The 26833-nt window shown below is 42.8% G+C and overlaps 1 protein-coding gene across 1 annotated transcript in view; it reads right to left on the bottom strand.

The window, feature by feature from the left end:
- Nucleotides 1–26833, bottom strand: part of NOX4 (NADPH oxidase 4) — a 152892-nt gene that overhangs the window by 59480 nt on the left and 66579 nt on the right. Inside the window, exons 9-11 of the mRNA XM_075266225.1 lie at nt 25583–25808; nt 19487–19651; nt 18788–18850 (exon numbers count right to left, since the gene is read on the bottom strand). Coding sequence (XP_075122326.1) covers nt 18788–18850; nt 19487–19651; nt 25583–25808 — 454 coding nt within the window. The remainder of the gene's footprint in view (nt 1–18787; nt 18851–19486; nt 19652–25582; nt 25809–26833) is intronic.

Here is a 26833-nt window from a genome sequence, read left to right as displayed (position 1 = left end):
GCACACAGATTCAGCTCTGCTTCAATCAGCACTGGCCAATGCATTCTATTGGCGTGATGAAGCAGTGCTGAATGTGTGTGTTTAGCTAAACTATGCCGGTGGAGTAGTTGAGCTAAGCACACAGATTCAGCTCTGCTTCAATCAGCACTGGCCAATGCATTCTATTGGTGTGATGAAGCAGTGCTGAATGTGTGTGTTTAGCTCAACTACGCCGGTGGAGTAGTTGAGCTAAGCACACAGATTCAGCTCTGCTTCAATCAGCACTGGCCAATGCATTCTATTGGCGTGATGAAGCAGTGCTGAATGTGTGTGCTTAGCTCAACTACGCCGGTGGAGTACTTGAGCTAAGCACACAGATTCAGCTCTGCTTCAATCAGCACTGGCCAATACATTCTATTGGTGTGATGAAGCAGTGCTGAATGTGTGTGTTTAGCTCAACTACACCGGTGGAATAGTTGAGCTAAACACACACATTCAGCACTGCTTCATCACGCCAATAGAATGCACTGGCCAGCGCTGATTGGCCAGAGTACGGAATTCGGCCAATCAGCGCTGGTTCTGCTGGAGGAGGCGGAGTCTAAGGTCGGACCAGAATGGAGACTGGTGTGGAGCGATCTTAGACTCCGCCTCCTCCAGCAAAGCCAGCGCTGATTGGCCAAAGTTCGGAATTCGGTCAATCAGCGCTGGCCAATGCATCCCTATGGGAAAAAGTTTATCTCACAAAAATCACAATTACACACCCGATAGAGCCCCAAAAAGTTATTTTTAATAACATTCCCCCCTAAATAAAGGTTATCCCTAGCTATCCCTGCCTGTACAGCTATCCCTGTCTCATAGTCACAAAGTTCACATTCTCATATGACCCGAATTTGAAATCCACTATTCGTCTAAAATGGAGGTCACCTGATTTCGGCAGCCAATTTTTTTCAACGTCACCGGTGTCGTAGTTCCTGTCCCACCTCCCCTGCGCTGTTATTGGTGCAAAAAAGGCGCCAGGGAAGGTGGGAGGGGAATCGAATTTTGGCGCACTTTACCACGCGGTGTTCGATTCGATTCGAACATGGCGAACACCCTGATATCCGATCGAACATGTGTTCGATAGAACACTGTTCGCTCATCTCTACTAGTGATGGGTTAATAAGCACATCCATATACCTTTACCAGTGTTTGGAGTGATTTCTGGGTGTCTCTGGCAGCTGCTGCATTCTCTGCCTTTGTTTACTTGGTGTTAACTTCCTGCTTGGCAGCTTCCTATGTAGCTTCTATACTAGTTCTCTCTCACTCAGCCCCCCTGTTCTTTCACTCCATTACACGCTCACTCCTTGTCTCCCTTGCCAGGTGATCCCGCCCATTACTAGCACCTCCCACACTCCCCCAGTCTTCCTAGCTTAGTTATCCCACCTATTAATAGCCCCGTCCCCTTCTTAGTAGCTAAGCTATTCTGCTCACTACTAACAGAGAGGAAGAGGGGAGGAGCTGTCCCGACACAGGAAGGCTTGGTTTGTATTGATGGTGATAGAGGAGGGGGGGGGGAGCGGTGAAATGAAACATCACTGGATTATCAGAAAGTGACCCTGGATTGGACGCATGACTGTTCCAGAGATGTTGGTAATTATAGATTTTTTTTAATTGAAGTAAATTAGAAGTTAAGCGGGGGAGGGGTTTACTTTAGGGGTTAATTCTTAGTTTATCCTGCACAAACCCTTTAACCTATCTATCGGGCCTTCTGCAACATCCCAAGATCACACTTATAGAACTGATGACATCATTTGTCTCTGTGGAGGAACCAACTAACTAAATGTGTAATACCACATTCCCCCTGTAGAAGTGCTGCAGGGAAACTAGACCCTTGTTGCTAGGCTCCCACGCAGATTATAGCTGATCGCTGAAGGTCTCAACATCTTATTTTTGGATATCATTTCTACAAATCTGACTCTCTCTTTAAAGGGGTTATTTGTTTTATAGGATTGTTGTCCTATTCTTATACTAGGTCTCTGATTGAAGATCAGCGGGGGTGGGTATGACATCTGGGACCCTCTGCTGATCAGCTGTTCAAAGTGACAGACCACTTCACAGGCCATCTGATACCACATTCATCAGTCACATGATATTTATGGGGGGTCCGATCGCTGAAACCCCTACCAAGTCCGAGAATGGGAGGTCCTTTCCTTCTATTGGTGGATGGCAGTGCCATTCACTTCAATGGGCGTGGCAGAGACACACAAAGTAAAGCGCTCAACTATCTCCAGCGCGCCCATTCACGTGAATCCATCGCCAGTCACACCCATGATCAGCCTGACTGCTGTCAGTGTGAAGTTGTGGCGGGGTAACAGACCACTCGTCCTCGCCTAGTGGTGTAACCCATTAACGATGAGAGCGGTATTTTGGTTTTCACCACCTAGTATGGATGGACCGCTAAGCCGGTGATCTACAATAAGTTGCATTTCACGAATTTCTGCCCCCTAAGCAAGTTTTTATGAGCTTGTACATCAGTAATGTGAACACGCTCTCTGGTTTATTGCACATTTCTAGAGTTTATTTGCTCCTAAAGGGGAATGAATTACATTTGTATTACAATACGACACAATAAAAGTAATAACGCTGATTTATGCGCACGCGGTTTGCGGTTTAATTCTTTCTAAATGAAGCTGTAAATGTAATGTATAAGTCTGAATTTACCGCATAAACGTAATAGGGGACCATTGGATAACCCGCGTCCTCGCTATCCGAGAAGAAAACACGTCCAGGATATACATCAGACCAATCTTAAGTCGGAGCTTCTTGCAATTAGCGCATGTTTGATTATGCAGATTGGCCGGGCACAGAAAGCAGATGTTTGCGTTTTTACAGAAAATCCATCATTCTTCCTGTAGTCACTGTTAATGCCACTTTGCCTGGGAAATTTACAGTTCTGGCAGCATAAGAGATCTAGAAGCCGAATCTATCACATGGATGGTATAAGGAAGGGCAATTGTTAGCCAAGTCACATCAAATACTGGACAAACGCACAAAAAAGTAGCCACAATACACACAGTGATGTCACAGTAAAGGGATAATACACAGTGATGTCACAGTACAGGGATAATACACACAGTGATGTCACAGTACAGAGATAATACACATACTGATGTCACAGTACAGGATTAATACACACAGTAATGTCACAGTACAGGATAATACACGCACTGATGTCACAGTACAGAGATAATACACACAGTGATGTCACAGTACAGGATAATACACACAGTGATGTCACAGTACAGGGATAACACACACAGTGATGTCACAGTACAGAGATAATACACACAGTGATGTCACAGTACAGAGATAATACACACAGTGATGTCACAGTACAGAGATAATACACACAGTGATGTCACAGTACAGGGATAATACACACAGTGATGTCACAGTACATGATAATACACACAGTGATGTCACAGTACAGGGATAATACACAGTGATGTCACAGTACAGGGATAATACACACAGTGATGTCACAGTACATGGATAATACACACAGTGATGTCACAGTACAGGGATAATACACACAGTGATGTCACAGTACAGGGATAATACACACAGTGATGTCACAGTACAGGATAATACACACTGTGATGTCACAGTACAGGGATAATACACAGTGATGTCACAGTACAGGGATAATACACACAGTGATGTCACAGTACAGGATAATACACACAGTGGTGCCACAGTACAGGATAATACACACAGTGATGTCACAGTACAGGGATAATACACACAGTGATGTCACAGTACAGGATAATACACACAGTGATGTCACAGTACAGGGATAATACACACAGTGATGTCACAGTACAGAGATAATACACACAGTGATGTCACAGTACAGGGATAATACACACAGTGATGTCACAGTACAGGGATAATACACACAGTGATGTCACAGTACAGAGATAATACACACAGTGATGTCACAGTACAGGGATAATACACACAGTGATGTCACAGTACAGAGATAATACACACAGTGATGTCACAGTACAGAGATAATACACACAGTGATGTCACAGTACATGGATAATACACACAGTGATGGCACAGTACAGGGATAATACACACAGTGATGTCACAGTACAGGGATAATACACAGTGATGTCACAGTACAGGGATAATACATACAGTGATGTCACAGTACAGGGATAATACACAGTGATGTCACAGTACAGGGATAATACACACAGTGATGTCACAGTACAGGGATAATACACACAGTGATGTCACAGTACATGATAATACACACAGTGATGTCACAGTACAGGGATAATACACAGTGATGTCACAGTACAGGGATAATACACACAGTGATGTCACAGTACATGATAATACACACAGTGATGTCACAGTACAGGGATAATACACAGTGATGTCACAGTACAGGGATAATACACACAGTGATGTCACAGTACAGGGATAATACACAGTGATGTCACAGTACAGGGATAATACACACAGTGATGTCACAGTACAGGGATAATACACACAGTGATGTCACAGTACATAATAATACACAGTGATGTCACAGTACAGGGATAATACACACAGTGATGTCACAGTACAGGGATAATACACACAGTGATGTCACAGTACAGGGATAATACACACACAGTGATGTCACAGTACAGGATAATACACACTGTGATGTCACAGTACAGGGATAATACACAGTGATGTCACAGTACAGGGATAATACACACAGTGATGTCACAGTACAGGATAATACACACAGTGATGTCACAGTACAGGATAATACACACAGTGATGTCACAGTACAGGATAATACACACAGTGATGTCACAGTACAGGGATAATACACACAGTGATGTCACAGTACAGAGATAATACACACAGTGATGTCACAGTACAGGGATAATGCACACAGTGATGTCACAGTACTGAGATAATACACACAGTGATGTCACAGTACAGAGATAATACACACAGTGATGTCACAGTACATGGATAATACACACAGTGATGTCACAGTACAGGGATAATACACAGTGATGTCACAGTACAGGGATAATACACACAGTGATGTCACAGTACAGGGATAATACACACAGTGATGTCACAGTACTGAGATAATACACACAGTGATGTCACAGTACAGAGATAATACACACAGTGATGTCACAGTACATGGATAATACACACAGTGATGTCACAGTACAGGGATAATACACACAGTGATGTCACAGTACAGAGATAATACACACAGTGATGTCACAGTACAGGATAATACACACAGTGATGTCACAGTACAGGGATAACACACACAGTGATGTCACAGTACAGAGATAATACACACAGTGATGTCACAGTACAGGGATAATACACACAGTGATGTCACAGTACAGGGATAATACACACAGTGATGTCACAGTACAGGGATAATACACACAGTGATGTCACAGTACATGATAATACACACAGTGATGTCACAGTACAGGGATAATACACAGTGATGTCACAGTACAGGGATAATACACACAGTGATGTCACAGTACAGGGATAATACACACAGTGATGTCACAGTACAGGGATAATACACACAGTGATGTCACAGTACAGGATAATACACACTGTGATGTCACAGTACAGGGATAATACACAGTGATGTCACAGTACAGGGATAATACACACAGTGATGTCACAGTACAGGATAATACACACAGTGGTGCCACAGTACAGGATAATACACACAGTGATGTCACAGTACAGGGATAATACACACAGTGATGTCACAGTACAGGATAATACACACAGTGATGTCACAGTACAGGGATAATACACACAGTGATGTCACAGTACAGAGATAATACACACAGTGATGTCACAGTACAGGGATAATACACACAGTGATGTCACAGTACAGGGATAATACACACAGTGATGTCACAGTACAGAGATAATACACACAGTGATGTCACAGTACAGGGATAATACACACAATGATGTCACAGTACAGAGATAATACACACAGTGATGTCACAGTACAGAGATAATACACACAATGATGTCACAGTACAGGGATAATACACACAGTGATGTCACAGTACATGGATAATACACACAGTGATGGCACAGTACAGGGATAATACACACAGTGATGTCACAGTACAGGGATAATACACACAGTGATGTCACAGTACAGGGATAATACACAGTGATGTCACAGTACAGGGATAATACATACAGTGATGTCACAGTACAGGGATAATACACAGTGATGTCACAGTACAGGGATAATACACACAGTGATGTCACAGTACAGGGATAATACACACAGTGATGTCACAGTACATGATAATACACACAGTGATGTCACAGTACAGGGATAATACACAGTGATGTCACAGTACAGGGATAATACACACAGTGATGTCACAGTACATGATAATACACACAGTGATGTCACAGTACAGGGATAATACACAGTGATGTCACAGTACAGGGATAATACACACAGTGATGTCACAGTACAGGGATAATACACAGTGATGTCACAGTACAGGGATAATACACACAGTGATGTCACAGTACAGGGATAATACACACAGTGATGTCACAGTACATGATAATACACAGTGATGTCACAGTATAGGGATAATACACACAGTGATGTCACAGTACAGGGATAATACACACAGTGATGTCACAGTACAGGGATAATACACACAGTGATGTCACAGTACAGGATAATACACACTGTGATGTCACAGTACAGGGATAATACACACAGTGATGTCACAGTACAGGATAATACACACAGTGATGTCACAGTACAGGGATAATACACACAGTGATGTCACAGTACAGGATAATACACACAGTGATGTCACAGTACAGGATAATACACACAGTGATGTCACAGTACAGGATAATACACACAGTGATGTCACAGTACAGGGATAATACACACAGTGATGTCACAGTACAGAGATAATACACACAGTGATGTCACAGTACAGGGATAATGCACACAGTGATGTCACAGTACAGGGATAATACACACAGTGATGTCACAGTACAGGGACAATACACATAGTGATGTCACAGTACTGAGATAATACACACAGTGATGTCACAGTACAGAGATAATACACACAGTGATGTCACAGTACATGGATAATACACACAGTGATGTCACAGTACAGGGATAATACACACAGTGATGTCACAGTACAGGGATAATACACAGTGACGTCACAGTACAGGGATAATACACACAGTGATGTCACAGTACAGGGATAATACACACAGTGATGTCACAGTACAGGGATAATACACACAGTGATGTCACAGTACAGGATAATACACACAGTGATGTCACAGTACAGGGATAATACACACAGTGATGTCACAGTACAGAGATAATACACACAGTGATGTCACAGTACAGAGATTATACACACAGTGATGTCACAGTACAGAGATAATACACACAGTGATGTCACAGTACAGGATAATACACACAGTGATGTCACAGTACAGGATAATACACACAGTGATGTCACAGTACAGGATAATACACACAGTGATGTCACAGTACAGGATAATACACACAGTGATGTCACAGTACAGGGATAATACACAGTGATGTCACAGTACAGGGATAATACACACAGTGATGTCACAGTACAGGGATAATACACACAGTGATGTCACAGTACATGATAATACACACAGTGATGTCACAGTACAGGGATAATACACACAGTGATGTCACAGTACATGATAATACACACAGTGATGTCACAGTACAGGGATAATACACAGTGATGTCACAGTACAGGGATAATACACACAGTGATGTCACAGTACAGGGATAATACACACAGTGATGTCACAGTACAGGGATAATACACAGTGATGTCACAGTACAGGGACAATACACACAGTGATGTCACAGTACAGAGATAATACACACAGTGATGTCACAGTACAGAGATAATACACACAGTGATGTCACAGTACAGAGATAATACACACAGTGATGTCACAGTACAGGATAATACACACAGTGATGTCACAGTACAGGATAATACACACAGTGATGTCACAGTACAGGGATAATACACACAGTGATGTCACAGTACAGAGATAATACACACAGTGATGTCACAGTACAGGGATAATACACACAGTGATGTCACAGTACAGAGATAATACACACAGTGATGACACAGTACAGAGATAATACACACAGTGATGTCACAGTACATGGATAATACACACAGTGATGTCACAGTACAGGGATAATACACACAGTGATGTCACAGTACAGGGATAATACACAGTGATGTCACAGTACAGGGATAATACACAGTGATGTCACAGTACAGAGATAATACACACAGTGATGTCACAGTACAGGGATAATACACAGTGATGTCACAGTACAGGGATAATACACAGTGATGTCACAGTACAGGGATAATACACACAGTGATGTCACAGTACAGAGATAATACACAAAGTGATGTCACAGTACAGGGATAATACACACAGTGATGTCACAGTACAGGGATAATACACACAGTGATGTCACAGTACGGGATAATACACACAGTGATGTCACAGTACAGAGATAATACACACAGTGATGTCACAGTACAAAGATTATACACACAGTGATGTCACAGTACAGAGATAATGCACACAGTGATGTCACAGTACAGGATAATACACACAGTGATGTCAGAGTACAGGATAATACACACAGTGATGTCACAGTACAGGATAATACACACAGTGATGTCACAGTACAGGGATAATACACAGTGATGTCACAGTACAGAGATAATACACACAGTGATGTCACAGTACAGGGATAATACACAGTGATGTCACAGTACAGGGATAATACACACAGTGATGTCACAGTACAGGGATAATACACACAGTGATGTCACAGTACAGGATAATACACACAGTGATGTCAAAGTACAGGATAATACACACAGTGATGTCACAGTACAGGGATAATACACACAGTGATGTCACAGTACAGGGATAATACACAGTGATGTCACAGTACAGGGATAATACACACAGTGATGTCACAGTACAGGGATAATACACACAGTGATGTCACAGTACATGATAATACACACAGTGATGTCACAGTACAGGGATAATACACAGTGATGTCACAGTACAGGGATAATACACACAGTGATGTCACAGTACAGGGATAATACAGTGATGTCACAGTACATGGATAATACACACAGTGATGTCACAGTACAGGGATAATACACACAGTGATGTCACAGTACAGGGATAATACACAGTGATGTCACAGTACAGGGATAACACAAACAGTGATGTCACAGTACAGGGATAACACACACAGTGATGTCACAGTACAGGGATAATACACAGTGATGTCACAGTACAGGGATAATACACAGTGATGTCACAGTACAGAGATAATACACACAGTGATGTCACAGTACAGATAATACACACAGTGATGTCACAGTACAGGGATAATACACACAGTGATGTCACAGTACAGGGATAATACACACAGTGATGTCACAGTACAGAGATAATACACACAGTGATGTCACAGTACAGGGATAATACACACAGTGATGTCACAGTACAGGGATAATACACACAGTGATGTCACAGTACAGGATAATACACACAGTGATGTCACAGTACAGGATAATACACACAGTGATGTCACAGTACAGAGATAATACACACAGTGATGTCACAGTACAGGGATAATACACACAGTGATGTCACAGTACAGAGATAATACACACAGTGATGTCACAGTACAGAGATAATACACACAGTGATGTCACAGTACAGGATAATACACACAGTGATGTCACAGTACAGGATAATACACACAGTGATGTCACAGTACAGGATAATACACACAGTGATGTCACAGTACAGAGATAATGCACACAGTGATGTCACAGTACAGGATAATACACACAGTGATGTCACAGTACAGGATAATACACACAGTGATGTCACAGTACAGGATAATACACACAGTGATGTCACAGTACAGAGATAATACACACAGTGATGTCACAGTACAGGGATAATACACACAGTGATGTCACAGTACAGGGATAATACACACAGTGATGTCACAGTACAGGGATAATACACACAGTGATGTCACAGTACAGAGATAATACACAGTGATGTCACAGTACAGGGATAATACACACAGTGATGTCACAGTACAGGGATAATACACAGTGATGTCACAGTACAGGGATAATACACACAGTGATGTCACAGTACAGGGATAATACACAGTGATGTCACAGTACAGAGATAATACACACAGTGATGTCACAGTACAGTGACAATACACAGTGATGTCACAGTACATGATAATACACACAGTGATGTCACAGTACAGGGATAATACACAGTGATGTCACAGTACAGGGATAATACACACAGTGATGTCACAGTACAGGGATAATACACAGTGATGTCACAGTACAGAGATAATACACACAGTGATGTCACAGTACAGTGACAATACACAGTGATGTCACAGTACATGATAATACACACAGTGATGTCACAGTACAGGGATAATACACAGTGATGTCACAGTACAGGGATAATACACACAGTGATGTCACAGTACAGGGATAATACAGTGATGTCACAGTACATGGATAATACACACAGTGATGTCACAGTACAGGGATAATACACACAGTGATGTCACAGTACAGGGATAATACACAGTGATGTCACAGTACAGGGATAATACACACAGTGATGTCACAGTACAGGGATAACACAAACAGTGATGTCACAGTACAGGGATAACACACACAGTGATGTCACAGTACAGGGATAATACACAGTGATGTCACAGTACAGGGATAATACACAGTGATGTCACAGTACAGGGATAATACACACAGTGATGTCACAGTACAGGGATAATACACACAGTGATGTCACAGTACATGATAATACACACAGTGATGTCACAGTACAGGGATAATACACAGTGATGTCACAGTACAGGGATAATACACACAGTGATGTCACAGTACAGGGATAATACAGTGATGTCACAGTACATGGATAATACACACAGTGATGTCACAGTACAGGGATAATACACACAGTGATGTCACAGTACAGGGATAATACACAGTGATGTCACAGTACAGGGATAATACACACAGTGATGTCACAGTACAGGGATAACACAAACAGTGATGTCACAGTACAGGGATAACACACACAGTGATGTCACAGTACAGGGATAATACACAGTGATGTCACAGTACAGGGATAATACACAGTGATGTCACAGTACAGAGATAATACACACAGTGATGTCACAGTACAGATAATACACACAGTGATGTCACAGTACAGGGATAATACACACAGTGATGTCACAGTACAGGGATAATACACACAGTGATGTCACAGTACAGAGATAATACACACAGTGATGTCACAGTACAGGGATAATACACACAGTGATGTCACAGTACAGGGATAATACACACAGTGATGTCACAGTACAGGATAATACACACAGTGATGTCACAGTACAGAGATAATGCACACAGTGATGTCACAGTACAGGGATAATACACAGTGATGTCACAGTACAGGGATAATACACACAGTGATGTCACAGTACAGGGATAATACACACAGTGATGTCACAGTACAGAGATAATACACACAGTGATGTCACAGTACAGTGATAATACACACAGTGATGTCACAGTACAGGGATAATACACACAGTGATGTCACAGTACAGGATAATACACACAGTGATGTCACAGTACAGGGATAATACACAGTGATGTCACAGTACAGGGATAATACACACAGTGATGTCACAGTACAGGGATAATACACAGTGATGTCACAGTACAGAGATAATACACACAGTGATGTCACAGTACAGTGATAATACACAGTGATGTCACAGTACATGATAATACACACAGTGATGTCACAGTACAGGGATAATACACAGTGATGTCACAGTACAGGGATAATACAGTGATGTCACATTACATGGATAATACACACAGTGATGTCACAGTACAGGGATAATACACACAGTGATGTCACAGTACAGGGATAATACACAGTGATGTCACAGTACAGGGATAATACACACAGTGATGTCACAGTACAGGGATAACACAAACAGTGATGTCACAGTACAGGGATAACACACACAGTGATGTCACAGTACAGGGATAATACACAGTGATGTCACAGTACAGGGATAATACACACAGTGATGTCACAGTACAGATAATACACACAGTGATGTTACAGTACAGGGATAATACACACAGTGATGTCACAGTACAGGGATAATACACAGTGATGTCACAGTACAGGGATAATACACACAGTGATGTCACAGTACAGAGATAATACACACAGTGATGTCACAGTACAGAGATAATACACACAGTGATGTCACAGTACAGATAATACACACAGTGATGTCACAGTACAGGGATAATACACAGTGATGTCACAGTACAGGGATAATACACACAGTGATGTCACAGTACAGAGATAATACACACAGTGATGTCACAGTACAGAGATAATACACACAGTGATGTCACAGTACAGATAATACACACAGTGATGTAACAGTACAGGGATAATACACACAGTGATGTCACAGTACAGGGATAATACACACAGTGATGTCACAGTACAGAGATAATACACACAGTGATGTCACAGTACAGGGATAATACACACAGTGATGTCACAGTACAGGGATAATACACACAGTGATGTCACAGTACAGGATAATACACACAGTGATGTCACAGTACAGAGATAATGCACACAGTGATGTCACAGTACAGGGATAATACACAGTGATGTCACAGTACAGGGATAATACACACAGTGATGTCACAGTACAGGGATAATACACACAGTGATGTCACAGTACAGAGATAATACACACAGTGATGTCACAGTACAGGGATAATACACACAGTGATGTCACAGTACAGGGATAATACACACAGTGATGTCACAGTACAGGGATAATACACAGTGATGTCACAGTACATGATAATACACACAGTGATGTCACAGTACAGGGATAATACACACAGTGATGTCACAGTACAGGGATAATACACAGTGATGTCACAGTACAGGGATAATACACACAGTGATGTCACAGTACAGGGATAATACACACAGTGATGTCACAGTACAGGGATAATACACACAGTGATGTCACAGTACAGGATAATACACACAGTGATGTCACAGTACAGGATAATACACACAGTGATGTCACAGTACAGGATAATACACACAGTGATGTCACAGTACAGGGATAATACACACAGTGATGTCACAGTACAGGATAATACACACAGTGATGTCACAGTACAGGGATAATACACACAGTGATGTCACAGTACAGGGATAATACACACAGTGATGTCACAGTACAGAGATAATACACACAGTGATGTCACAGTACAGAGATAATACACACAGTGATGTCACAGTACATGGATAATACACACAGTGATGTCACAGTACAGGGATAATACACACAGTGATGTCACAGTACAGGGATAATACACAGTGATGTCACAGTACAGGGATAATACACAGTGATGTCACAGTACAGGGATAATACACACAGTAATGTCACAGTACAGGGATAATACACAAAGTGATGTCACAGTACAGGATAATACACACTGTGATGTCACAGTACAGGGATAATACACAGTGATGTCACAGTACAGGGATAATACACACAGTGATGTCACAGTACAGGATAATACACACAGTGATGTCACAGTACAGGATAATACACACAGTGATGTCACAGTACAGGGATAATACACACAGTGATGTCACAGTACAGGATAATACACACAGTGATGTCACAGTACAGGGATAATACACACAGTGATGTCACAGTACAGAGATAATACACACAATGATGTCACAGTACAGAGATAATACACACAATGATGTCACAGTACAGGGATAATACACACAGTGATGTCACAGTACAGGATAATACACACAGTGATGTAAAAGTACAGGATAATACACACAGTGATGTAACAGTACAGAGATAATACACACAGTGATGTCACAGTACAGGGATAATACACACAGTGATGTCACAGTACAGGGATAATACACACAGTGATGTCACAGTACAGGGATAATGCACACAGTGATGTCACAGTACAGGGATAAATACACACAGTGATGTCACAGTACAGAGATAATACACACAGTGATGTCACAGTACAGGGATAATACACACAGTGATGTCACAGTACATGGATAATACACACAGTGATGTCACAGTACAGGGATAATACACACAGTGATGTCACAGTACAGAGATAATACACACAGTGATGTCACAGTACAGAGATAATACACACAGTGATGTCACAGTACATGGATAATACACACAGTGATGTCACAGTACAGGGATAATACACACAGTGATGTCACAGTACAGGGATAATACACAGTGATGTCACAGTACAGGGATAATACACAGTGATGTCACAGTACAGGGATAATACACACAGTAATGTCACAGTACAGGGATAATACACACAGTGATGTCACAGTACAGGATAATACACACTGTGATGTCACAGTACAGGGATAATACACAGTGATGTCACAGTACAGGGATAATACACACAGTGATGTCACAGTACAGGATAATACACACAGTGATGTCACAGTACAGGATAATACACACAGTGATGTCACAGTACAGGGATAATACACACAGTGATGTCACAGTACAGGATAATACACACAGTGATGTCACAGTACAGGGATAATACACACAGTGATGTCACAGTACAGAGATAATACACACAATGATGTCACAGTACAGAGATAATACACACAATGATGTCACAGTACAGGGATAATACACACAGTGATGTCACAGTACAGGATAATACACACAGTGATGTAAAAGTACAGGATAATACACACAGTGATGTAACAGTACAGAGATAATACACACAGTGATGTCACAGTACAGGGATAATACACACAGTGATGTCACAGTACAGGGATAATACACACAGTGATGTCACAGTACAGGGATAATGCACACAGTGATGTCACAGTACAGGGATAATACACACAGTGATGTCACAGTACAGAGATAATACACACAGTGATGTCACAGTACAGGGATAATACACACAGTGATGTCACAGTACATGGATAATACACACAGTGATGTCACAGTACAGGGATAATACACACAGTGATGTCACAGTACAGGGATAATACACAGTGATGTCACAGTACAGGGATAATACACGCAGTGATGTCACAGTACAGAGATAATACACACAGTGATGTCACAGTACAGGGATAATACACAGTGATGTCACAGTACAGGGATAATACACACAGTGATGTCACAGTACAGAGATAATACACACAGTGATGTCACAGTACAGGATAATACACACAGTGATGTCACAGTACAGGATAATACACACAGTGATGTCACAGTACAGGGATAATACACACAGTGATGTCACAGTACAGAGATAATACACACAGTGATGTCACAGTACAGGGATAATACACACAGTGATGTCACAGTACAGGATAATACACACAGTGATGTCACAGTACAGGGATAATACACAGTGATGTCACAGTACAGGGATAATACACAGTGATGTCACAGTACAGGGATAATACACGCAGTGATGTCACAGTACAGGGATAATACACACAGTGATGTCACAGTACAGAGATAATACACACAGTGATGTCACAGTACAGGGATAATACACACAGTGATGTCACAGTACAGAGATAATACACACAGTGATGTCACAGTACAGGATAATACACACAGTGATGTCACAGTACAGGATAATACACACAGTGATGTCACAGTACAGGGATAATACACACAGTGATGTCACAGTACAGAGATAATACACACAGTGATGTCACAGTACAGGGATAATACACACAGTGATGTCACAGTACAGGATAATACACACAGTGATGTCACAGTACAGGGATAATACACAGTGATGTCACAGTACAGGGATAATACACAGTGATGTCACAGTACAGGATAATACACACAGTGATGTCACAGTACAGGGATAATACACACAGTGATGTCACAGTACAGGGATAATACACACAGTGATGTGACAGTACAGGGATAATACACACAGTGATGTCACAGTACAGAGATAATACACACAGTGATGTCACAGTACAGGATAATACACACAGTGATGTCACAGTACAGAGATAATACACACAGTGATGTCACAGTACAGAGATAATACACACAGTGATGTCACAGTACAGGATAATACACACAGTGATGTCACAGTACAGGGATAATACACACAGTGATGTCACAGTACAGGATAATACACACAGTGATGTCACAGTACAGGGATAATACACACAGTGATGTCACAGTACAGGATAATACACACAGTGATGTCACAGTACAGGGATAATACACACAGTGATGTCACAGTACAGAGATAATAAACACCAACTCTGATGTTCTTCACCGACACAGCTGAGCTGGTGGAGACGGTTTAGAGTCTTATCTACTATTATAACTCCCATTCCCATCCTCCATATTGCCTACAACAGGTTGCCGCACACTGTAACATCACAGCAGCATATGAAGAAAGTCATTATAGTGATGTCACCTGCAGGCAGTGTAATGTCCTCATATAGTAATAGCAATGCCTTCAATTCTCCACATCCTCTTCCATCTTCCATAGAAATAACCATTTGCTCCTTAGGTCTTAGTGGAAAGGTCCCTCTTAGTTGTTGGTTCCCACGACAGATTCTAGGTTTGCTACCGTCTTAGATAATATGATAGACTTACATTCCTCCTCTTCCAAAGCTGGTATCAGTACAACCCTATAGTCTATTACCATCAGCTGATCGTCGCCCATCCATGATCAGCAGAAGAACTGCAGACAACCACACATTTATCTAACAGCGGCCACTACAGGAGAAATCTGGTATTACATCGCTCTCATTGAAGTAAATGGTCGACCATATATAATAGAGTCCTCCACTCTCTGCAGATACGGCCTGGGATTAGAAATTTCCCATTGAACAAATAAGCACACGTCCCCCCTGATATAAAGAACTCTACTTTTACCACCTAAGTATTTGCTTCTGAACATAATGCGGTCTTTTTTTTTTTTCTTTGCGCGGTTGCGTTTCGCAGTCCATTAGTGTCAATAAATGTCACCGGTCCCCACATTTCTATATTTTACACCGCTGGACGTCTACCGTGGAATCCGTATAATCAGTCAATGCTATGGAGCCGGTTACTGTGTAATGAGTAATACCGTAAAGGACTTGTCAAAACCGTTACCTAGCGCGGCCTCGGGGTAAACACTGACCTACAAACAACATCTGGGCCGAGGACTCTTTCTAAGATTGTAAATGGGATCTGGAAATGGCCGTAATCCCATTCTCCAGCCCGCGCTATTCATTATCAATTAGACGACGCTTTGTGCACCCGGCGTTAATAGCGGCCTAAGTGACTGACAATTACAAATCACCTGCCGCCCCTTTGGAACGGGGGGGCATTTATTTTACGCTTTTTTGCAACATTAGAACTTTGGAGTTCCGTTCTAGCATAAAAAGCATATAAATAGCCTATAAATAACACACATACAAAATCACATTGCTGTAACCATTTCATGACCAGTCAAATTTTTAGGTTTTTTTTTTTTTTTTTGGCCCATATTATAGCATTTTTTTTTCATTTGGTTATTAAACGTTTACAGGTTTCTTTTTGTAGATGACAGTGGCGTAACTAGGAATGGCGGGGCTCCGTGGTGAACTTTTGACATGGGAAACCCCCCCCCCCCCAAAGACACCAAACACATGCCTCCCCCCGCCACTTTCCTGCACACATACTATTATGCCCCATAGTGGCCCTTGCACACGTGTGTTCGCACGGCCGCAACCTAAGCCCGGCATGGCAGCGTCGCTCTGGAGCTGTGATCCGTCGCCATGTTCTCCGGCTCGCACATCGGCCCACCCCCACAATGCCGTGAACATATCGGTCTGTGCAGCTTCTCCTTCAGCCCGCCAACAGACTGCCGCAAACCAACTGGAGCCCGGTTGAAAGACCTGTGAAAGACCTGTGAAAGACCTGTGTTATACCCCAAACCACCCGCCCCACCCCACCTCCCCTTATAGTGGTCACCAACTAAGAGGAAGATGAGACTCCACGGACTGTTATACCCCAAATTAGCCACCCCACCCCCATACTCTCCCCCTCGACTCCAACTCCCCCTCCCTCTCCCACTTTACTAGCTTTGGCAATGCCAAATATCTTTTCGGATGTGCCAATAAAGCCTATTTGATTTGATTTGCTGATGTCATCTCAGGTCCTGCAGCGGAGCCAGAGCATGCTTTTGCCGTTGGCGGTCGGGATTTCGGGTAAGTGTGCGGCATATGAAGTAGCCTATGTTTCCTTCCTAGGGAATATCTAGGTATGTGTTCAGCCTTTCAGCCATTTGGCCATGAACAAACATCCACACATCCAAATTTTCACATTTATAATATTAGTAGGATTATTATTATTATTATTATTATTATTCTATATTGCATTATTTGTAGCATTGTGTAGAGCACGAAAACATCCAAACAGTCTCCAACGAGCTCTTACCATTGTCAGTGTAAACGGGTGGTTTTCCAGGGCAGACACTCGCGGACATTGTAGAATAATGTACTGGGGAGATAGAAGGAATATAATATTACAGGACAATAATGGTGCAAGACAGGCGTGTAAAGTGACCCTGACCACATTAAGTGCTATGGGGTCCTCATATATAAGGGGGTTCACTTTTAGCACACGCTTCAGGACAGTAGATATAGAATATTTTTCATATAGTTACATGAAAAAAAATTCTGGCCTCCTGGCCGCCACCACTAGGGGGAGCCAAATAAGGCTTGGAGCTCCTGTAGTGGTGAAAGTAGGAAAGTGAACTCTGTATAAAAAGCTTTCAAGGACTATGATATATATAGCCCTGGAAAGTCTACATTGATTACTGTGGCCACCACTACTAACCAGACACAACACCATACACTGCATGGTGGCCGTGCTTGGTATTGCAGCTCTGCTGTATTAATTTGAATGGGAATGAGCTGTACCAATGCCATGTGACCAATGGACATGATGCCAAGGAGGTGAAGCTCAATATCATCTTCCCCTAGTGGTAACTGAGGCCAATATAGCTACTGGTCAAAATCAATTTTGGACACTGACCCTTCCCCACCCCCCAAGCAATGGAGGAATCTTAACAGTTAACAGTTTGAAATTTTGGAGACATAGAAGAAGAAAGGCTAAGTTTTCCCCTGTACTCACCTGACCAGGCCTTGCCTTAAAATGCTCTTTTATCATTCTGATCTCCAGGACGTTACATGGATGGAGGATGACAGAGGTGATGGTCACCGGCTTGGTGCTCCGGAAGAAGCGATACAATCTTTCGGCACAGTACAAGCATAGAGGTGCTGAAATCCACAGCCATGTCTAAAGAGAGAAAAAGGAGATGTGAGAGCCAAGGAGATGGCACCACGGGACCGTCTGACACGTGATCCTTCGACTTGAGGAAAGGCAAGGAGCAGACCACCAACCTTGGAAACCTGGAGACCTTCAGTGGGTGAAGATCAATAACTAGACATCTCTAAACTGTGCTCAACCATGGAGACTTGTCCTAGTGATACGTATGCTTGAAACACTGTGTCTACGTCTAAATCCAATGGCAGAAAATTTTGGTAAATAGCGATATCTCGGCAAAGGAAGAGGTACCCCATTTAGGGGAAGTGGAAACAAATGTATCTAATCCATCAGCCTCAATTATAGAGTGACTGTACTGTTATATAAATGGATCTATTGCAGGCCAATTTTTTGCAAAAGTGAACTTTTTGTTATTTTTTTACATTCTATAGTTCCACCAATGGATAGATTTTTACAATTGCTTCTGTAACATATCCACTGCAGATAGATAGGTTACTGTCACCAGAACCAGCATATCACCCCAGTCCTGCAGATAGATAGGTTACTGTCACCAGAAACAGCATATCACCCCAGCCCTGCAGATAGATAGGTTAGTGTCACCAGAGCCAGCATATCACCCCAGCCCTGCAGATAGATAGGTTAGTGTCACCAGACCCAGCATATCACCCCAGCCCTGCAGATAGATAGGTTAGTGTCACCAGACCCAGCATATCACCCCAGCCCTGCAGATAGATAGGTTAGTGTCACCAGAACCAGCATATCACCCCAGTCCTGCAGATAGATAGGTTACTGTCACCAGAACCAGCATATCACCCCAGTCCTGCAGATAGATAGGTTAGTGTCACCAGAACCAGCATATCACCCCAGCCCTGCAGATAGATAGGTTACTGTCACCAGACCCAGTATATCACCCCAGCCCTGCAGATAGATAGGGTAGTGTCACCAGACCCAGCATATCACCCCAGCCCTGCAGATAGATAGGTTAGTGTCACCAGAACCAGCATATCACCCCAGTCCTGCAGATAGATAGGTTACTGTCACCAGAACCAGCATATCACCCCAGTCCTGCAGATAGATAGGTTACTGTCACCAGAACCAGCATATCACCCCAGCCCTGCAGATAGATAGGTTAGTGTCACCAGAACCAGCATATCACCCCAGCCCTGCAGATAGATAGGTTAGTGTCACCAGAACCAGCATATCACCCCAGCCCTGCAAATAGATAGGTTACTGTCACCAGACCCCAGTATATCACCCCAGCCCTGCAGATAGATAGGTTACTGTCACCAGAACCAGCATATCACCCTAGCCCTGCAGATAGATAGGTTATTGTCACCAGACCCAGCATATCACACCAGCCCTGCAGATAGATAGGTTACTGTCACCAGAACCAGCATATCACCCCAGCCCTGCAGATAGATAGGTTACTGTCACCAGACCCAGCATATCACCCCAACCCTGCAGATAGATAGGTTACTGTCACCAGACCCAGCATATCACCCTAGCCCTGCAGATAGATAGGTTACTGTCACCAGAACCAGCATATCACCCCAGCCCTGCAGATAGATAGGTTACTGCCACCAGAACCAGCATATCACCCCAGCCCTGCAGATAGATAGGTTACTGTCACCAGACCCAGCATATCACCCCAGCCCTGCAGATAGATAGGTTACTGTCACCAGAACCAGCATATCACCCCAGCCCTGCAGAAAGATAGGTTAGTGTCACCAGACCCAGCATATCACCCCAGCCCTGCAGATAGATAGGTTACTGTCACCAGAACCAGCATATCACCCCAGCCCTGCAGATAGATAGGTTACTGTCACCAGAACCAGCATATCACCCCAGCCCTGCAGATAGATAGGTTACTGTCACCAGAACCAGCATATCACCCCAGCCCTGCAGATAGATAGGTTACTGTCACCAGAACCAGCATATCACCCCAGCCCTGCAGATAGATAGGTTACTGCCACCAGAACCAGCATATCACCCCAGCCCTGCAGATAGATAGGTTACTGTCACCAGACCCAGCATATCACACCAGCCCTGCAGATAGATAGGTTACTGTCACCAGACCCAGCATATCACCCCAGCCCTGCAGATAGATAGGTTACTGTCACCAGACCCAGCATATCACCCCAGCCCTGCAGATAGATAGGTTAGTGTCACCAGACCCAGCATATCACCCCAGCCCTGCAGATAGATAGGTTACTGTCACCAGAACCAGCTTATCACCCCAGCCCTGCAGATAGATAGGTTAGTGTCACCAGACCCAGCATATCACCCCAGCCCTGCAGATAGATAGGTTAGTATCACCAGAACCAGCATATCACCCCAGCCCTGCAGATAGATAGGTTACTGTCACCAGACCCAGCATATCACCCCAGCCCTGCAGATAGATAGGTTAGTGTCACCAGACCCAGCATATCACCCCAGCCCTGCAGATAGATAGGTTAGTGTCACCAGAACCAGCATATCACCCCAGCCCTGCAGATAGATAGGATAATGTCACCTGAATCAAAATTCATTTACCTCCTGTCAATTGCTGACTACGTTGCTGAGATATAACAGGTAAGTAATGGAATCGGTGTCTTAGTTACTGTATTTTATCAAATCCTTCTTTAGCCAAGTTTTTCATTATCTCAGAATACCAATACAATGACTTAGCTTAGCAGATCAACCAGCCAAGCCATAAAAGCCCTTGAAGTTTTTAACCCCTCGACTATTATCTGGAAAAACCATCTGCAGCTAAGAACCATTAGTCCTACTCGGGGAGCATTCAGATTACGCTTTCCTTGTCTGACTGGTGGATACGTTTTCATAGAGAACCAGTTATAAAGATGTATCCATTGGCGGAACTATGGAATGTAACAAAATATATTACAATAGCAGCAATATAGCCAATATTAAGTTATGGTAATGGTCAGTATCTGAGCAGATAGGGAAAATATGAAGTGAACGCCCCTTAAAGGGGACCTTTCCGTTCTCATAAATATTTGCATTTGCATATAATTACAGTTCTGGCTCATTTTTATCTATTGCTTTGTGTTGTGTCGTTCCTCTGCTCTTCTTGATAGAAATTTGAGAATGAATTGACAACTGGGTGTCTCCATTCCCATGATCAAAGGGGCGTGTCCCTACATAGTCTGGTAGCGTCATCAGTGATTGGACGATGTTAGACTGTGCGCCCAACTGGTACCACCCAATTGTCAATTTATTCCAAAATTTCTTGGAGGAATATCAGTGGAATGACACATTATACAGGAATAAGGAATATTATGGGCATACGATATCTACTAAAAGCAAGCCAAGGCAAATGCGATTATGGAGGAGTCAAGGATGAGAGCTGGTGGCCGAATGATAAGTCAACTCATGTCAGTGTCAGACTGAGGTTCCTTAAACCCATCAGATAAAATAATTCTGTGGGCACCTTCCAAGAACCGCTATGAAATAGACCATAGTACCCGTCACAGTTGGGCGTCTTCTTCTAGACCTTTAGTATGTTAGAACCAAGACCTACAAGAAGATTTTCTGGTCCTCTGGTGGGCCAGTCCGACATTGATCTTAGTTCACACAAGACATTTCTAAATATGTTTACATTTTAACTAACTCAATTTTAACTAACTAATTCTTAATATGGGAACCTGATGTGAATGTCTGTCCCATCGATGACTCTTCTCCCCTGGGCTCTTCTCAAAATTTCTCAATTAAAAAGTTGAGCCACTTTGATAGAACCAATACTTCTTTAAGCTAATCTGTTCTCCTATGTAATAAGACATGAAAGAACCTCAGAAGTTGTGGAATGAAGCTTAGGGAGGTTTTCTAAAAGACCTAATTTCCGCTATCTGATGGTAAAATGTCCCTCTTAAGGTCCCAAATTAACTTTTTGACCCCATCAATGGAAAGTCAGTTCCATCTAAAATACTTCAGAGAGATCGGGCCAGAAAATATTCTGATTGTGAGGATTGTGCAGAAATATTCAGCATGTAGTCCATGTCTATCGGACATAACTGAATAATCATAGTTGATATTGAGGAAGATCCGGGACCCTGTGGTCCTGGCCTAAACCTGGGCAAAATTTTTGAGGGAAAACACAAAAAAATTTCCGGCAACCCAAAAGAATCAGAAAAGAATATTTTCGTGGGATCTGAAATGCTTTGTGGGTGACCAATCCCAAAAGCTTGGGTCAAGTCTAAGATTTTTTGAAAAATTTGGGTCGAATCCAGTTAGATCCAATGTGAATCGCTTCTCTCTATCAATGGCACAGGCAGTAACGCTGCCATTTTAGCGAATCATCGGAAATGAATCCCAAAAGTTTAGAATTCGAACCGAATCTGAAAATTTTGGAAAATTTGGACTGCATTTGATTTGTGCTCAGTCCATTCACTATGTATAGTTTTTGTATTTAGTGTATGGTGTTGTAGGGGTGGCCAAACCATGGGGTGTTGTGGAAACGCAGTTTTTTTTGTTGCAGATTTTGATGTGTTTTTTTTTAGCCAAACCTAGTAATGGTCACAGAAGAAACATGAAATATCTACAAAACTCTTAGGGTAAGTTCACACAGGGTTTTATGGTCAGGATTTTGAGGCCGTATCCGCCTCAAAATCTTGACCAAAAAGATGGCTCCCATTGAAATCAATGGGAGCCGGTCAGTTCTTTTTTTCCGGGAGCCGTCTGTTCCAACTCCCGGAAAAAGTAGCGACATGCTCATTTTTTCATTTGCCTCCCGACATCTGCCTGAAGACACTCCCTCCCAACTAGGCCCCTTCATTTGGGTCTAATCCGGAGTGGAGTGCGCAACAGCACCGGCATCCAGTCGCAGCTACCCGTATTTTGGACCGGAACCTGAGGCGGCCTTCGTCTCAGGTACCAGTCCAAAAACCCTGTGTATACAGTACTTACCCTTATGCTTCTACGTTTTACTCAATCCAAAAAAAAAAAAAAAAAATCTGCAAAAAAAAGGAGCTTTTCTGCAAATGGGGCCCCAAGTTGCAGAAAAGTAGTTTTTTTATGTTGCGCATGCTGCAGTGTTTTTGAGCCAAAACGAAGACTAGATTTAGCAGAAGGGAGACATATAAGAACTTCCTTTACATTTCCTATTCCTCTTGGGGCCACTCTTGACTTTGGCTCCAAAAATTGCAGCAAAATCCGCAACAAAAAACTGCTTTTCCACAATGGACAGAACTGAGTAAGGCACTGATAGAAACTTCGGCATTGATTTATCTCCAATAAGAAGAAAGACTGAAAACGTTGAAGCTCCATATACTGATCCTTCTTTACCCCGTATCATCTTTCGAGGCAAGGTCAACACAATAGAAAGTTGGGCATTCCCAATGAAATTTGAAAGATCTCAAACATGTCACATACACAGTCCAGTCCTATTAATGTGACCACCGCCTACTTTTGACGTCAACGTTAAATAACCAAAGGCAGAAGGCACGTGTCATCAGCCATCCGGGTGCACTCATCATTGTGGAAGGCATGATGGATCAACACAAGTATGCATCTATCCTTGCAGACCATGTTCACCCCTCATGCAAAATGTTTTTCCATGCAGAACCAGCAGAACAATACGACGTGTCATAAAGCTCGCAGTGTACGTGCGTGGTTGGAGGAGCACCAGGATGAGTTTACCGTACTCCCTTTTCCAGCAAATTCCCAGGACTTGAACCCAATCGAGAATCTGGGAGCACCTCCATCGGGTTGTTTGCGCCATGGATGCTCAACCGCGTAACCTAGCGCAGCTGGCCACGGCACTGGAGTCGGCATGGCTCAACATCCCAGTGACATCATCACAACATCCCCTCTCTTCCTGCACGTCTCGCAGTGGTCCGCTCTGCCAAAAGGGGTTATTCTGGATTTTGATAGGTGGTCACATTAATGCAACTGGACTGTGTATAATCTTATGAATCAGATTTTCGGAGGAAGATCTGATACACTTACCTCTGGGAAATGGGGATGAAACGTTGGGTCTTTGGCGCATGTCCTGAGTACGCTATCATTAAGTTCTCCGTGTGTTTTGGGGTGGCTTTGGGCCAGGTTCTCCGTGTTCAGTAGATATGTCTCTCCAGTAGGCTCAGTAAGTGGAGTGTAATAGTTCATGGTGGTGTTTCGCTGGAGGCAGCCAGGAGGGTGTTCTTCTAAATTAGTCTGATATTTTAGCACACCTCTAGAAGAGAAATAAAGATGGATGAGGGCTGGAATCAGTGCGCTAAGTGCTAATTCACTTCAAATTCAAGAGGTCTTCAATCGCTGGTTACTCTGGTGATTAAGGAAGAAGTGTTTGGGGACTTCACGTCTTAGAGAAGTTCTCTGTGTACTCGGCAACTTTCTGTTCACCTTACCATTTAAAAAAACAAAAATCTTCCTGCCGTCATATTGTAATTTTCCTTAGACTCGCTTAACAAATAGTTCACTGTAAAAGTTACAAAGAAAGAAGAGTTGAACTTTGGCCAAGATTTACTAATGGTTAGATAATGTAAATTTCGACAAACCGTCTGATACTACACCAGATTTATCACAGTGACCAATGCTGGTTGATACCTCTGGCGTAGATTCGCACTGTCTAGTCTATGTTTACATCACATTTTAGTGGGCTTACTTTGATCCAGAATTTTGCAACCCAATTACAACCCAATTGGGGCATCATGACGCAGTTCTGCTCCCTTACGTCAAAACGTTTTGGGTCAAGCCAAAGATGCCCCACATTTACATCAGTGTCTAGTTGTAACCACAATAGTAGATCTAAGCCTCTGTTAAAACAAGTATGTCGGGCCGAAGCGTCCCCATCCTGGCCCACTCCCAGCCCCACTATGCCCATAGTACCAGAAAATGTCAAGTAGGGCGAAATACATGGGATGTGGTGGGATCTATGGAACGAAAAAGGGCCTTGCCCCAAAGATGTGTCACATTATCATCCATCGATGCCAGAAAGCTAGTATAAAGGGGTTAATCATTTCCCCGAAATTATCTCTGGGGCACAAAACACTCAAAATTCTGTAAAGGTTGTCTTTGGAAACAGACTACAGTTTTGCTCAACTTTGCTAGGACAGCGCCAGTAATTTTCTGGTCCCATTGGAGCTGATGAAGACAATACAACTGGCATCGCTATGATCCCCCGCCATTAGTCCAAGTGCCCCTCAATAAATGACCTCAGGAAACCCCATGACCCTTAACCCTATGAAAGACCAAGTG

This window comes from Leptodactylus fuscus, chromosome 2 (assembly GCF_031893055.1).
Source record: "Leptodactylus fuscus isolate aLepFus1 chromosome 2, aLepFus1.hap2, whole genome shotgun sequence".
Classification (NCBI taxonomy): domain Eukaryota; kingdom Metazoa; phylum Chordata; class Amphibia; order Anura; family Leptodactylidae; genus Leptodactylus; species Leptodactylus fuscus.
The sequence above is the reverse complement of the archived record's forward strand: the minus strand, read 5'-3'. Positions and strand labels throughout refer to the sequence as shown.